The following is a 16,367-nucleotide window of genomic DNA, read 5'->3' on the forward strand; positions in this document are numbered from 1 at the left end:
CTTATTAAACATCCGCTCAATATGCTTTAAAGCTGTTGCCTCCTCACTACAAATTCTACGGGCCCGCAGAAACTGCGAGTAGAGCAACCCATATTTTAATGAACCAGGGTGAAAACTACCAAAATGTAAAGTCGTGTTCCTGTCAGTGTCTTTACTAAAAAGTTGAGTGATTAATCTACCTTCCTCTAATCTCAACTGTACATCCAAATAGTTAACATCCGATGCATAGATGTTAAACGTAAACTTAATAGGACAGCCGGTGGCTCGTCATTTTTTTTGCCAGGGGTCACGGTCTATCCCCATTAAGATACATGATTATAGACCATGTTCCTCCCCCACCTCATGATGGTGATAGATCTTGTCTACTGTTGCAATGTGAATCCAGGTGGATCTTCCGGTTGGATGCTTTGACACCTAGGGGACTTAATGAGAACCTGGGTCTACATTGCTTCCTATAAATTGATTCAAGGGTTACCAGTCAAATGATATATAATGTTGATGTTGATCATTTTCTTATATATGTTAAGAGTTTACATGTTCTCTCTGGCCTTATGACAATATCTTCAGCTTCGATTATTATTTAGTAAATTGTGGGTTAGATTAATAGAAGAGGTGACATGGGGTCATTGTGATTTATATATGTAGTTTAAGCCTGATTCGATACGAGTTTAAATTTCTTCTGTGTATTATATATGTGCTATTTCATCTGTTCACCTATGGCGATTTTATATGTTTGGGGGATGAGGATAACTTTAACATTAAGGAATTTGGTGGTTATATTGTTTATATAATGATATTTGTGTATTTGTTTTTTCTGCAGTGACAGGGTTGTGCGTTGCTATGGCTACCGGGGCGTGGTCCCGTCGCGTCCAGTCTCCGCCCCTGGGGGGGTGCGTCATGGCTGTGCGCCGTCCCTGTGCAGGCAGAGGGTGACGTCATTGGAACAAGCCCCGGCACCTGGTACCGGACAACGCTGGACACACGTGGAGAATATGTGAGTATATGTATGTGTGTCATTTGTTCTTTATCTTTTATACCTTGAGGACGGGGCATTAAAGGGAACTCCAAAACGTCGGAAATTCATTCCTGTGTTGTTTGAAGTTTTTGTCAGAGTGCCGCCGGATTGGTTTACTACATTTGGTCGGACTAAGGTTTGACCGTATTGGAAGGCACCTGCGCTGTGATCTATATATTGGGAGTGCCATCCACGGAGTATATAATATATATATATATATATATACATATGTATATATACACACAAAAAGTTGTTTGCAGGAGGGCACTCCCATTCACAAAAATAGAAAATAAAATTATTTATTCATTTGTATGGAAAAAGAACCATAAGATTTCACCACAATTTTAATCTATAACACACACAAAAAAGAGAAAGATATCTTCAACACCACCCAGTTGAAAGGTATAGCAGTAAGCTCATGGCTCAATATAACATGCCTTTAACAGCCATCAGGCTGATCCATGTGCAAAACAGCATTTGAATGATGTAATATCAGATCACATGAAAATACTTATTTCGTCTGTCGACTTCAGTCCCCTTATGTCGGGACCATTAAAGACAAGCATCATCCCACCACATCAGCATGCTCAGAAGGAATACTCAGGTACAGGTGAGTGCTTTCGCTTGAGTTTGAGGTTGGCGCCCTTTTCTCTATTTATACAGTGTAATTGTTTATGTCGATTGTGCCCATGATGAAGGTGTAAACTAGGGGTGAGCGGGTTCGGTTTTACTCAGTTTTACTCGGTTCTTATCGCCACTTTACCGCAAATTTGGCTCGATTTTATTCACTATCCAAAACACATGTTCGGCGACAGCCAATAAAAAGATCCGAGTAAAACCGAACCCGCTCACCCCTAGTGTAAACACACTGAAACGGCTGTCGGGCCATCTACCATTTTTTCTGCATTCTATGTCATCAAGCTATCGATAAGTATACTGCACATATTGCTTGTTGTAGTAACAATAACCACTGTTATTGTTACTACAACAAGGTGTAAATTTGACTGCTGCTTTAGTACACATGCTGCCCTCTTATACTGTGACATGCCTTCAATGGATATTCCTAAACTGTATTTTTTTGCTATATATTACAACATGATTACGTCTTTTTTGTATCTATAAGAAGTGTGCTGGTCTTCTTTCCTGTGCATTGTCACCGGATATTGATATATATACACAAATATATATATATTATGTACCTGTATATTACGTTTATGAATCATAGCATTACAATACCATTTCTACAGCATATGCAGATATCCACTAAGGAGCTCATTCAGAGTCGGTCGTGAGAGCTCACAACCGACTCGATGTTGCCCCACAGCGCATGCGCATGATGGAGCCGGCTCCGTCGTGCGCATGCGCGAGACCTGGGTAACGACGGTCGCTCCATCGTTCGGGGTCTCGAAGCAGACGGGGCAAGCTGTCGATGTTGAGCGACAGCTCGCCCCGTTTGCTGGTCGGGCCGGGAGTGTGGCCGTCCAAACTGAGGCGTTCCAGGTGGAACGCTTGCCGTTTGGGGGCGGTCCAACTAACATCGTTGCTGAGGTCAGTGGGGAACTTCCTGCTCAAACAGAGCAGGAAGCTCCCTGGGGCTTACGAGTGCCCATACCCTACCCTAGGGTCTGGTCGTAAGCTCCGATGGTCTTGACCATTGCGACCATCACCCATGTCGGTCGTTAGAGCTGTGGGTGTTAACCCACAGCTTAACGATCAACAAGGAGGCTGTTCAGGATGCAAGCAGCCGCCCTGAATCAGAGCGACCGCTTGCATCTAACCGCCTCTGAATGAGGCCCTATATCCCTGAGGTACTGTATAGTGGCAAACAAAATTAATGTGTTTCTTTTTCACTTTTTTTTAAGGCTCATCAAGGTTGTGACAAACTAGCAAGTCATGATGGGCCTACTTCACTATATTATCACTTTATCCGTTATATTTAACGAAGGTTTATTCTACCTATAGAGTTTAAACTAAAAATAAAGCAGCTGTGGTCATGACAGCCAGCATTTAATCTTAGCAAAGGTTCCTGCTAAGCAGTTTTTCCAGCTGCTTCTTCAGAGGCCGACTTTATGGCTTTAGTAGCCTGGGAAGTGATGTCTGCATTGTTGGCCTGGCTGGCACCGAGGCAGTCCGTAGGTGAGCGAGCATTGGCCAGTTTGTCAGGCATTTAGTGGTCAGTTTAAATTAGGATTCTTCAACTATTTTGTGAGGATCAAATATGAACTGGTTCTGTTTATTTATAATGCAGGAGACTGGTGTGAGCGGAATGGTTTTTCAGATTGGATGCTAAGTGATAGTAACCTTATCACCCTGGTCATGCCATGTCTGTAGGAATCATATTAATGATATGGCACCTTCTTTTGGGATAATGACAATCATCTGGGCCCTGAATGAGGCAAGCTATTGCTTGAACATTGCTGGAGTTTGTTACTGGTACTTCCTGGTTAGTGTTATGTATGCGTTGTGTTGTTATATTATGTTCCCCAGTAAAGAAGTTCAGTGTTTGCTCCAATCTGAGATTTTTGTTATATATAGTTATATACAAGCATCCCCCTATGAATGAAACAGCATATGGTACCCATGCCACGCTCTGTAAGCTAAGCAAAATGCTCCTTATTTCAGGGATTTAGAATCAAATTCTGCCCATCTTAGCATGAGCCCAATATATTGCCAAGCTCTGCCTGCCTGGCCATTGTATCTGGTTGCCTGCTCCAACCTTACCACTTGACTATACACTTGGTACTGCTGCGTTAATGAGCCGGTTTGACTGGGTTTAAACCCATGTCAATGGTTTCTGTAGTCCTGGCTTTTCTGTTAACCAGGCTGAAAAGATACTTTGCATCAGTGTCAGATTGGGAATTTGTGTTAGGGATAGACATCAGAAGTGAATGATTAGCAAACATGGATGTTCCCGATTTGATGGAAGTACTTTTTTCATCAAATTGAGAGTATTCGATCTTTGCTAGCCATTATATGTAGATTTCCAATGGCTCTCTGCACTGTGTGGATAATGCATGTATGCGTGTGTCATCCATGCAGGGCAGCGGTGAATTGATGACACATGCACTTGTTACACCACTGAACCTATTTTTTACTTACGCCACTGTGAATGGATGCCCCACTCTCGTTACGCCACTGTGCATGGATGCCCCACTCTCGTTACGCCACTGTGCATGGATGCCCCACTCTCGTTACGCCACTGTGCATGGATGCCCCACTCTCGTTACGCCACTGTGCATGGATGCCCCACTCTCGTTACGCCACTGTGCATGGATGCCCCACTCTCGTTACACCACTGTGCATGGATGCCCCACTCTCGTTACGCCACTGTGCATGGATGCCCCACTCTCGTTACGCCACTGTGCATGGATGCCCCACTCTCGTTACGCCACTGTGCATGGATGCCCCACTCTCGTTACGCCACTGTGCATGGATGCCCCACTCTCGTTACGCCACTGTGCATGGATGCCCCACTCTCGTTACGCCACTGTGCATGGATGCCCCACTCTCGTTACGCCACTGTGCATGGATGCCCCACTCTCGTTACGCCACTGTGCATGGATGCCCCACTCTCGTTACGCCACTGTGCATGGATGCCCCACTCTCGTTATGCCACTGTGCATGGATGCCCCACCCTCGTTACACCACTGAATGTCTATTTTTTTTTCCACCCAGCATATTGACAGGCAATTTGTGACTTTGCAGTTTATTATATCTGACTATTTACACTCTGAAAAAAAAAATGGGATGGTGTAACATGTTTGATAATTGGATTTTTGTTGAGTTTACTCTAATACAGAGGTTCTCAAACTCGGTCCTCAGGACCCCACACAGGTCATGTTGTGCAGGTAACCCAGCAGGTGCACAGGTGTATTCATTACTCACTGACATTTTAAAAGATTCACAGGTGGAGCTAATTATTTCACCTGTGATTCTGTGAGGAGACCTGGAAAACATGCACTGTTTGGGGTCCTGAGGACTGAGTTTGAGAACCTGTGCTCTAATACATCCGGTCGTTTGCTATTTTTTTTTGAGGGGGGTGAGTTGCAAAGAAACCACCATGAAACGGCAATTTGAGCAAACTGCACCCCATTGCAATTTCCCCAAGGAAGTCAATGAGACCTACTGAAGTGCTCTCCTTTGACTAATGGCTTAGAACACTGGTTTGTTGGTCTATATGAACAAACACCAAGTAAAACAAGAAGATTGATCGGAGGATATGGTACTTTGCATATTCTGAGCTAATGAACACATTTAACCTTGATGCATTGAAACTCTCTACCTCGCAGTAATTGGAGAGACACTGTATACATTTTAGCTCTGGCAGCTTGCCCAGGATAATGTAATAAAATGACACAAATGAACCACATCCTGGTTGGCACACTTCCCAGAATTTTATTATATATCCTTTTGATGGCTGACTGAGCATCTCAGTAGATTAAATTCTGCAACTTTGACTGGCAATTGCTGACCACCCCTGCAAAAGTACAGTCACCACACAAGTCACAGAATCGGAACTTACATGCCATTGCCACATGTCGACCAAATATAATGAATCAAACACCCTCTAATTAAATTACAACTTGTGCGGGCACGAATGCAGTCACAAGTAATGCCCAAAATGTTTCCAGTAACGCTATGCCATTTATATCCCTTTCACATTGCAAACCTGGCTCTGACCTGGGATTTTGAACATAGATCTAACCAGGCTGCGACGCGGGTCAGACCTCTTTCACACTACACCTTCGACCAGGGTTATTCCCAAGTTGGCCCTGTTCACACTGAACCTGGGTCAGCCCTGTAAAACCCTATGGATGTCATTCAAAATTTACTTTTTCAGACTCTCAAAGATAAGATCACAAAAAGGGAACACAAGGGAGGGATGGGAACTGCTCACAGCATTGCAGGAATCATGGCTGATGGATTACCACTGTGTAGCCTTGAGTTTGTGCTTTATTGCTGTTTGATTCAGCCAGTGAGAGCATGATGCAGCTTCTGGCAGCAAAGTGTACAGTTCACTTCTTCATCACTCCAATTAGCCATCACTGTAGTAAGTGTAGTGGTATTAACCCCCTTCAGGCTGCCTCTGCTGCTGTCTGCAGTGTGTCTGGCTGCTGACATCATGTGAGAGCAAAACAACTTAAAGAAAAAAAGACACATTTTTTGGGGACACTAAATAATGAGTCTCTTTTTCTTAAAGTTGTTTCGCCAGTATATACAATTACTCTCTGGGGAGCACCTCCATGTATGACACCATATTCCCCTGATGGTGGTTTTCATTTAAGCTAATATCGTGGATAGAATATCTAATGTTTCTATTTTGTTATCTAGTGCTCAAGTTTTTTTCCCAGTTCCCCGTTCCCTGGCATTTCATCATCATGTGAGACCCAGGAACATCCAATCAGTGTTTGCTGAGTCCTGGGTTGGATAACCAGGGTAGGGCCTGTTCACACTGCACTTCAACCCAGCTTGTTCCTGTGTTTAACCCTGCTCGATTGCAGGGTTGAAATGCCAGGTTGCTCGACCCGGGAATTTGTTTGGTGGCACGTTCACACTGCACCTCGACCCGGCAATATCCCGGGCTATTTTTGCGATGTGAAAGGGGTATTAGTGTAGTCACAGATATAAATTATGCATTTTCAAAATAATAGTGTTAGCACTTTACCACTTGTATCATGTAGTTCATGGTCAGAACCAAGGATTCTCCTGCCATGGCTGCTGCACCCTCTCCATCTGACAAGGGGACATATATACGAAGTGCTGCTGCTAAATGGCTTTGGCCTCAAAATTTAAAGGGGCACTAATATTAAGTGCAAATCTGGCGTGTTTTGCAATCAATATTAGTGACGCTTTAAATTTTGAGAACAGACCCCATTGATCAGCCACTATAGTCTGCTAGTGGAAGCACTGGGAGCTGGACATCAAGGGATCAGTAGTCTTATTATCAGGATATACTTTAAATATTTTGGCAAAAATATTTTTCAGCTTGGGTTTAAGTTACCCTTAAAATAGCTATGGCTATGCACACAACAGTGTCTTACAAATGGTACATTCATAATCAGTACTGTTTTTAGGCCCTGAAAAGTTTCACAAGTAGAAATAAGCGAATAGTGCTTGGATAAATGTATATCAGATACAGAAGTCCTAATCTCTTTACGTTTCTTTTATACACCAGCAGCTCACATTTAAATAGGCTGAAATTATCTAGAAATATTTATTGTGCACACATATGATACAAACAATTGTTTATAAGACAGGTTCTCAAACTCAGGCCCTGATTAAGAGCCGGACGCTCTGACAGAGCGCTCGCTCTAAATCAGGGCCGTCCTTCTTAATTTTAGAGCGGCCTCCTGGCCGCTCGTATAGCTGTAGGTGACCACCCACAGCTATAGCGAGCGGCCAGGAAGATGGTCGCGATGGTCAAGACCATCGCGACCATCGGGCTTGCGACGAGACCCTTGTGGTAGGGTCTCGTTGCAGCAAGCCCTGGAGAGCTTTCGGCTCTATCAAGTGATGTCAGTGGGGCCGGCCCCAGACGGTAGGCGTTCCCATAGGAACGCCTCCATCTGGGCAGCCACGCCCACCAAAGGGGGCGTGCTATCACTCACCATCGACAGCATGCCCCCTTTGGTACAAGACCCATAGTGACGGCTTGGCCGTCGCTATCCGGGTCTCGTGCATGCGCACGACGGAGCCAGGTCCATCGTGCGCACGCGCACTGGGCCAACATCGACCGCTTGCGAGCGGGTCTGAATCAGGCCCTCAGTCCTCAGGACCCCAAACAGTGCATGTTTCCAGGTCTCCCCACAGAATCACAAGTGAAATAATTAGCTCCACCTGTGGATCTTTTAAAATGTGTCAGTGAGTAATGAATACACCTGTGCACCAGCACGTGACCTGTGTGGGGTCCTGAGGACAGAGTTTGAGAACCAATGGTTTATAAGACAGTGATTGTCCACTTAAGAAAAAAAAAAAGTTAAAAAAGCAAAAAAAAAAATAAACTAAAATGGAACAAAGGTGCAAGAGCACCCTCTACTGGACAGCTGCCTTTCTGCACAGTAATATTAGATATTCAGACCAAACATACAGTACTGATGGTTTCTGAACAAATTATTTTAAAGTGGTAATTGATGAAAAGCGGGTATTTTGCTAAATTATCCCAAAATCTGATTTTCTGCACTAAAGTGACACAACTTTAGTGCAGTGAGGGATAGGCCTCAGCATAGATCCCTTCACCTCTGCGGGATCCATTCTGTGCATGTGCGGTCTGCTGACAAAACATACGTGAGTGGTCAGTGCTTGGGAGGGATCATATAGATCACAGGTTCTCAAACTCGGTCCTCAGGACCCCAAACAGTGCATGTTTTGCAGGTCTCCTCACATCATTACTAGTGAAATAAATAGCTGCACCTGTGGATCTTTTAAAATGTGTCAGTGAGTAATGAATACACCTGTGCAACAGCACGTGACCTGTGTGGGGTCCTGAGGACAGAGTTTGAGAACCACTGGTATAGCTCAGTGGTTCACAAACTCGGTCCTCAAGGCAGCCTAACAGTTCAGGCTTTTCAGGATATCCATACTTAAGCACAGGTGCATTAATTAGTACCTCAGCCAGTTTGATTATACCATCTATACACAAGCATGGATATCCTTAAAACCTGGACAGCTAGGGTTCCTTGAGGACTGAGTTTTGGAACCCCTGGTATATATGGATCAAGGGGCGTAACTATGTATTTGGAGGCCCCATAGCAAAAGTTTCTAAGGGCCCCTATGTGCAACCCAATGGTGAAAAATGTATAAAACACATGTAACTTTTGAAGTGGGAGGTGGGACAGAAATGATGTGATTCACAGCGTATTGGATTCTTCATGGCCATCACACCCATTTCACAGCAGAACAGGCTCTCTTGGGGTCACAGGATATGCCCCAAAAACTTGTGAGTCTCCCAGAGTCCCTAACATATACCTCTGAATTATGTGACGTGACTGCATTAGCATCCAACATTCAGTAACATTCATGGTCTTTTTAAGCAAAGTCAGTTTCTTTGTATTGATTTAATTAATGACGCATTGATAAAGGGAGGTTCACTGAGACCCCATGTCTGGTTTAGGCACAAATAACCCATCAGAGCACCTTTCCCACACATTAACCCAGAGGTTCCCGAACACGGTCCTCAAGGCACCCCAATAGTTCAGGTTTTAGAGATATCCATGGCTCAGCACAGGTGGTTATATCAAATTGACTGAGGAACTAATTAAGGCACCTGTGGTTAAGCATTAATATCATTAAAACCTGTACAGTTATGGTGCCTTGAGGACTGAGGTTTTTGAACCCCTGGTAATGGATCCATCACCTCAGTTCTATAATAGGGCTTTTCAGCGCCCTGTACACTCCAATAGCCTCCAGAGTCACCAGACGTCAATCCAGTAGAGCGCCTTGTGGTGGAATGGGAGATTTGCAGTCTATATGTGCAACCGGCAAATCTGCAGCCATTGAATGATGCTATTATGTCAACATCTACCAGAAACTCTAAAAAATGTCTCCAACACCTTTGTTGAATCAATGCCACAAAGAATTCACGGTGTTCTAGGACAATGTGGCGGGTGTCCTATCAAGTATTACAGAAGTGTATCTAATAAAGTGGCTACTGAGTATATATTAGATAAATTTAGTGTAATTGTTGCATCTGTTCAGAATAGATTTGTGCTAAATGTGCGTGTTCTGAGCAGATTTGAAACCATGCTCCAACATTTTAAGCATGTCTGACATACAGATCATTATATGGGTGTCTACTTTATGAAAGAAAAACTTCATGGGTCCAAAAATAAGTGAATCCTCATTGACAAATTTGTACAGTAGTGTTTTACATGGTCAAAAGTGAGGTAACATGTGACAATAATGTTGTAAATTGGCATATGGAAAGCAATCTAGAGCTGTTACCCTCCACCACATCCAATATTTGGATTTGCCAAATCCAGTTTTACTACGGTGTTCATTTGTTTTTTACTCTTAATATTCTTCAAAAGTGCTGGTAATACATCAAAATAAGAAAGGTGTCTTGTGCTTATGGTCGAGCAGCTCAAATGGAAAGGGTTCAATATAAAATAACAGAATTGAGCGCCGTTTTTCAAGAAAGGACTAAACAGGTCCGAAACGCGTTAGTGAGAGAAGGAGGACAAAGCCAGAACAAACAGCAAGCCCGCCGCCAAGCCCAAAGAGAGCCGCCAGGCGTCTGACGTCCTCATCCAGCGCCGCGGCCTCCACACGCTACCAGAACCCTTTCGGAAAGAAGAAACGACACGTGAGGAAGACATCAACGGTAGGAAGGTAGGGACAGGTAGAGGAGGCACAGGCACTGCAGACTATCTCTAGGTGTGGAATATCATCGGGACTTTTTGTTGCTTTAGTCACCAACTCCTACAATTAGTCTGAAAAGACTATAAACATTAATTATTATTAGTACTGTGATTATTATGCCTTTTATTTAATACTTTTTTATTACAGCGCTCAATTCTGTTATTTTATACTGGCAATACATGTTTGTTTTCTAGTTACTTCCATCACATTAAAGATTTGCCTCCAGCACTGCAGTCAGATATACAGCAGTTTAATATTTTCACCATATTGCCATAGTGAGAGTGGTGGTGCAGGACTCAAGTGATTAAAAATAAGTGGTTCCCCATGGCACAACAGGTTCAGGTAGTAAATTCTGTGTGAGCAGTTTGGCCATTCAGATTAAGGTAACTATAATGGTGTCCTGATTTGGGGTCCAAGAGGCATCCTCCAGAGCAGAGAGGTGAAGCCTGGCAATACCACAGAAGCTAAAACAGAGTTGTTGTAATGTGTATTGTGAGCATGGGGGCTAGCTCAGACAGGCACCTGCCATCAGCCTCCATCCAGCAGGGGATGTAGAAGGTATGCCGACTATAGGCACGTCGGGTGACGAAATCCCGGCATCGTAATCCTGAACCGGGGACAAGACACTGGCACCAGAATCCCGTTGGGTTCCTGACAGCCGGCATGCCGATAAGTAGAGCGGGAGACCTTAGCCTCAGGGGTGGGGGGGTGGGCGGGTTAGGTTTAGGCACTCTGGGGAGGTTAGAGTTAGGCAACGGGAGGGGTAGGTTAGAGTAGGCTACGGGGGAGTTAGGCACCACCGGGAGGGGGGGGGGGTTAGGTTTAGACACTAACCGGGAGGGTGCAGGGTAGGGAACAGGAAGGTTAGGGGGTTAAGGAGGGAAAGTTAGGGTACTTACCTCTCCCGTCGGGATTCTCAACATCTGGATGCCGCTGTCGGTCTTTTGACAGCTGACATCCCGAGTGCCGGGATTTCATACCCAACCCTCCTGCAGTTACCTGTTCCTAAATGTAGTTGTGGCAGAGGCAATGGAGACATATAGATTGTCAGCCTGTGAAAAAACTGGACAAAAGACTTCAGTGTAGCATGAGCAGAGAATGATACATTCCCACTGTGAGAGTGTTAGCTCCTGGGTCAAGAGAATCACTCCAACCGTGACATTACAGTGTGTTTACTACTATCATGAGTTGCAATGAGGGAGCCAGCATGGTGATGTGAACTGACTCTGTTGTAAAATGAAAACTTGCTGCAAATAAGTGATTTGTGCAAGAGAGGAGAAAATGACAAAAGACTGTCTGAATAAAGCCATCTTGTTTTTCATTTATAAGATGGCCTAGTGCCCATTTATTGAATCACTTTTAACAGTACACTGCTACACCTGCCGCATATACAATACGTTACTAACCCTCTATGTGCAGGGACACTTGTTTAATCCACAGGAACCTGAGGTGAGAGTCTCAGGTGGTTTACCCCAGGGCACACAGGGTAGGAGTGAGGGAGAGCACCGTATCCCATCTCCAGTAAAACAGGAATTATATATTATATATTATATATATATATATATATATATATATATATATATATATATATATATAAAATTTCACAACAAAAAATATTTTTAATTAAAAATGGCAATTCACACAGTATAATTTTATAGCACAAAAAAAACCTTCTCAGGAAGATACTATAATTTTACAAGCATGGAGCAGGTTTTATATAGGTAGAGGCATTATGTGGTTTGTCACACGGCAAGTGCCACAATACACAATGTAAGTCCCATCAGGATCATGTTTCTGTTAATAACAAACCCTGTAGCGTACTGTCCCTTTTATTTTAGTAATCCACGTTTCCTCATGTCCTTAATGCGGCTCTAGATTTGTCAAGAATGTCTTTTCTTATTTTCGGGTAATTTGGGTGAAGTTCTAAGACCTGTTAAAAAATACAAAACAACTTGTAATAAAAATATAAAACATGTATGAGATAAAACAGGCACACAATAAAAACACAAGAGTATGTATATGTACAGCTGACAATCCTAATGTACTGAACGCACAAATGTCACGATGTGAAGTCTGAACAGAAATATGTTATATACATCACACATCCTGCTGGGTTTAATCTCCTTTGTCTTTAAAACACTAATTAATTCTCAATTTTCAAGTCCAGTTTTATTCATTAAAGTAACACGACATAATGTAATGGCAGGCAGTTGAGAAGACAGCTATGTAAATATCAATTAAACAGATCAAACTTTCAAGCAGAAACTGCTCTTTAGACCCATTTTCATTATAAAATAGAAAAGGGGAAATGCAAATAATGGCGATTACTGAATCTGAAACCATTGCAGATGTATTTTCCTGTTGTCATGTGAGAAGCATCTGGACATCGAGCTGGAGCTCGCTAGCTAACTCTGGATGTTTCTCCGGTTCAGGATCACACAGACAAGGACACCATGTAAGATTCAATAGTATCTTAATTATATGCTTTAAAAACAGTATAATACAGTCTGATAAATCAACATGACAATGTATATTAACGACTGCCAGATAATGACCAGTCCACTGTCCAGCAGAAGCCTAAAACGCCAACGCCAGGACTACGCTCCACTGTAGAATTCCGTAATACCACTTAGCTGGAAACTCCCCTCTCCAGTACAATCTGGTAGGAGCCTAAACTCCATGCCCCAGATATCACTCACAATTTCTGACTCCCTCCTCTCTTGCCCTTTGCTGCCTAACCCCTGTGATATGGGTGCCATGGTGACTAACGGTTACCTTGGTGAAACAATGGATCTCAATAAATGTTAATTAATAGCGTGATCTAGGAAAATGAAGGGACCATCATCAGGTCAACCAATGCAATACTTTTGCTAGAAAGACAATCAGGCTTAACCTTGTTACTATGCACCACAATCTTCCTGACTATATTTAAGAAGTACAACAATATTAAAATATATAATCACACATATAATCATAAACACAACTGGCTGTGAAGTACATTCACACGTAAAAACATCACGTGATATACAATACTGTGCAGAAGTTTTAGGCAGGTGTTGGAAAACATGCTGCAAAGTAAGAATGCTCTTAAAAAATAGAAGTGTTAATAGTTTAATCTAAATTAAATCAATATTTGCTGTGACCACCCTTTGCCTTCAAAACAGCATCAATTCTTCTAGGTAGAATTGCACAAAGTCAGGGATTTTGTAGGATCATAGTCAGGTGTATGATTAACCAATCATACCAAACAGGTGATAATGATCATAATTTTCATATGTGACACAGTCATTAACTGAAACAGAAACAGCTGTGTAGGAGGCTTAAACTGAGTGAAGAACAGCCAAACTCTGCTACAAAGGTGAGGTTGTTGAAGACAGTTTCATGTCACAAGTCATACACCATGGCAAGACTGAGCACAGCAACAAGACACACGGTAGTTATACTCTCTTAGGCAAAGATTTCAAAGCAGACTGGGGTTTCAATATGTGCTGTTCAAGCTCTTTTGAAGTCGCACAAAGAAACGGGGAACGTTGAGGACCATAGACGCAGTGGTTGGCCGAGGAAATTTAGTGCATCAGAAGAAATACACATCATGCTTACTTCCCTTCGAAATCGGAAGATGTCCAGCAGTGCCATCAGCTCAGAACTGGCAGAAACCATTGGGATCCAGGTACACCCATCTACTGTTCGGAGAAGTCTGGACAGAAATGGTCTTCATAAAAGAATTGCTGCCAAAAAGCCATACCTTCGACTTGGAAACAAGGCCAAGCGACTCAACTGTGCACAAAAACACAGGAAGTGGGGTGCAGAAAAATGGCAGCAGGTGCTCTGGACTGATGAGTCAAATTGTGAAATATTTGGCTGTAACAGAAGGCAGTTTGTGCACAGAAAGGCTGGAGAGCGATACAATAATGAGTCTCTGCAGGCAACAGTGAAGCATGGCGGCAGTTCCTTGCAAGTTTGGGGCTGCATTTCAGCAAATGGAGTTGGGGATTTGGTAAGATTAATGGTGTCCTCAATGCTAAGAAATATTGGTAGGTACTTATCCATCATGCAATACCATCAGGGAGACGTCTGATTGGCTCCAAATTTATGCTGCAGCAGGACAACAATCCCAAACATACAGCCAATGTTATTAAGAACTATGGGCCTGATTCAGAGCCGCTCGTAAGCGGCCGCTTGTTCGCTCCGAGAGATGTTCGCACATCTGCGCATGCGTATGGGTCGTAATGCGCATGCGCCAACCAGTCAGTGCGATCGGAAATCGAGCGCTCGCCAAATAGCGAGTGTCTGCTAATTTCAGTGACAGGATGAGGCGTTTGTGGGTGGTAACAGGGGAAGGTGCTCGAAAACGGGGAGTGGAGATCCGAACGCAGGTGTACCAAACTGTCAAAACGGGCGTTTTAAGGGTGTGCATAATTAACAAAGCAGCGTCATCGGCCACGTCACTTGGTTGTCTCTTAGCCTGAACTGTTCGCATGATTGCGGTAGGATAAACCTACCACAAGCACTGCGAGCAGTTCAGACGCCTTTCGATGTACTCGATTAATCAAATAAATAGCGGAGATGACGTAGGATGTGAGCGGCCAGGGGGCGTCTTTACAAAATAGCGAGTGCATGTTTCGTTTGCTCGCTCAGACATAGAGGCGTCAACAAACCGCAAAGAGCGAGCGCTCAATTTAAATAGCCGGCCCCTTTTTCTGAACAAGCGAGCGCAAATAGCGTCCGGCTCTGAATCAGGCCCTATATTCAGAGTAAAGAAGAACAAGAAGTGATGATATGTTCCCCACAGAGCCCTGATCTCATCATCATCATTGAGTCTGTCTGGGATTACATGAAGAGAGAACTATTTGAGCAAGCCTACATCCACAGAAGATTTGTGGTTAGTTCTCCAAGATGTTTGGAACAACCACCCTGCCAAGTTCCTTCAAAAACTGTGTGCAAGTGTCCCTAGTAGAATTTATGCTGTTTTGAAGGCGAAGGATGGTCACACCAAATATTAATTTGATTTAGATTTCTCTTCTGTTCATTCACTTTGCATTTGGTTAATTGCTAAAATTAAACTATTAACACTTCTATTCCCCCCCCCACCCCAATACATTTTTATTGAATTTTCAAATAATATAAATAGGTACAGAAATAAAAAAAATGGGGGAGGAACACAAAAGGGGGCGAAATGGGTGTACAAATATATAAGACAAAGTAATACAGTGAAATACACATCAAATACAGTATTCAAGCTGACACAGCATATAACTGAGTTTACACTATAAATACAATAGATTAAACATCAGAAGAAGGGGATTGAAGAAGAGTGAGGTCGATATCAATATTCCTGCACTGCCTAGATGAGCGACCCCGCTCTTCCCTATACTCATTCCACCTGAACCACTTCATATGAGGAGACAAAGCAGAAGTGGAATATTAATAATCTGCAGTCTCAAAATCGCTGTACTTTTGGACCTTATGCTCAATAACAGTCAAACTAGGCACTGAGGTGGATTTCCAAAGCTGCGCAATAGCAGCCTTAGTAGCGGGTGTAGTAGGTATGGCCGGTGGTTCAAATCCTGACAGCGGAAGACTGGCAGGGTTGAAGATCCTGAACGTCAAAATGTAAGTCTAAACTAACCCTATTCTACCTCCTAACCCTCCCTTAGGGGTGCCTAAACCTAACCTCCCAAGTGCCTATCCCTAACCCCCCCCTTACCCTGGCCTAACTCTAACCTCCCAGAGGGTGCCTAACCCTAAGTCCCCACTGGGAGCCACCTAACCTAACCCTCCACCCGCAGCTGTCCGCACCCGGGTTACCTTCGATCAGAAAGCCGGTGTCGGGCTCCTGGCGTAGGTCTAATGACAGGCGTCTGGATTTCAACACCTGCCATTAGTACCACGCCGGTATTAGAAAGTCGGGAAGCTGGCGGGCGGGATTTAGACTGTCTGCTTCCTGACTACATCTCTTAGTAGTAATTAGGATATGACCCATAATATAACTATC

General features: G+C 43.5%; 1 protein-coding gene across 3 annotated transcripts in view; it reads right to left on the reverse strand.

The window, feature by feature from the left end:
- Positions 1–11,669: 11,669 nt before the first annotated feature.
- TTC21B (tetratricopeptide repeat domain 21B) overlaps positions 11,670–16,367 on the reverse strand; it is a 135,731-nt gene continuing 131,033 nt past the window's right edge. The window contains exon 29 of one of the 3 annotated variants that reach the window (XM_088474837.1): positions 11,670–12,302. In XM_088474837.1, coding sequence (XP_088330963.1) covers positions 12,225–12,302 — 78 coding nt within the window. In that variant the 3' untranslated portion in view covers positions 11,670–12,224. The remainder of the gene's footprint in view (positions 12,303–16,367) is intronic. The other 2 variants (XR_015878803.1, XR_015878804.1) reach the window with 2 other exon arrangements.

The sequence above is a fragment of the Taudactylus pleione genome, unplaced genomic scaffold (genome assembly GCF_031769625.1).
Source record: "Taudactylus pleione unplaced genomic scaffold, aTauple2 ptg000156l, whole genome shotgun sequence".
NCBI lineage: Eukaryota > Metazoa > Chordata > Amphibia > Anura > Myobatrachidae > Taudactylus > Taudactylus pleione.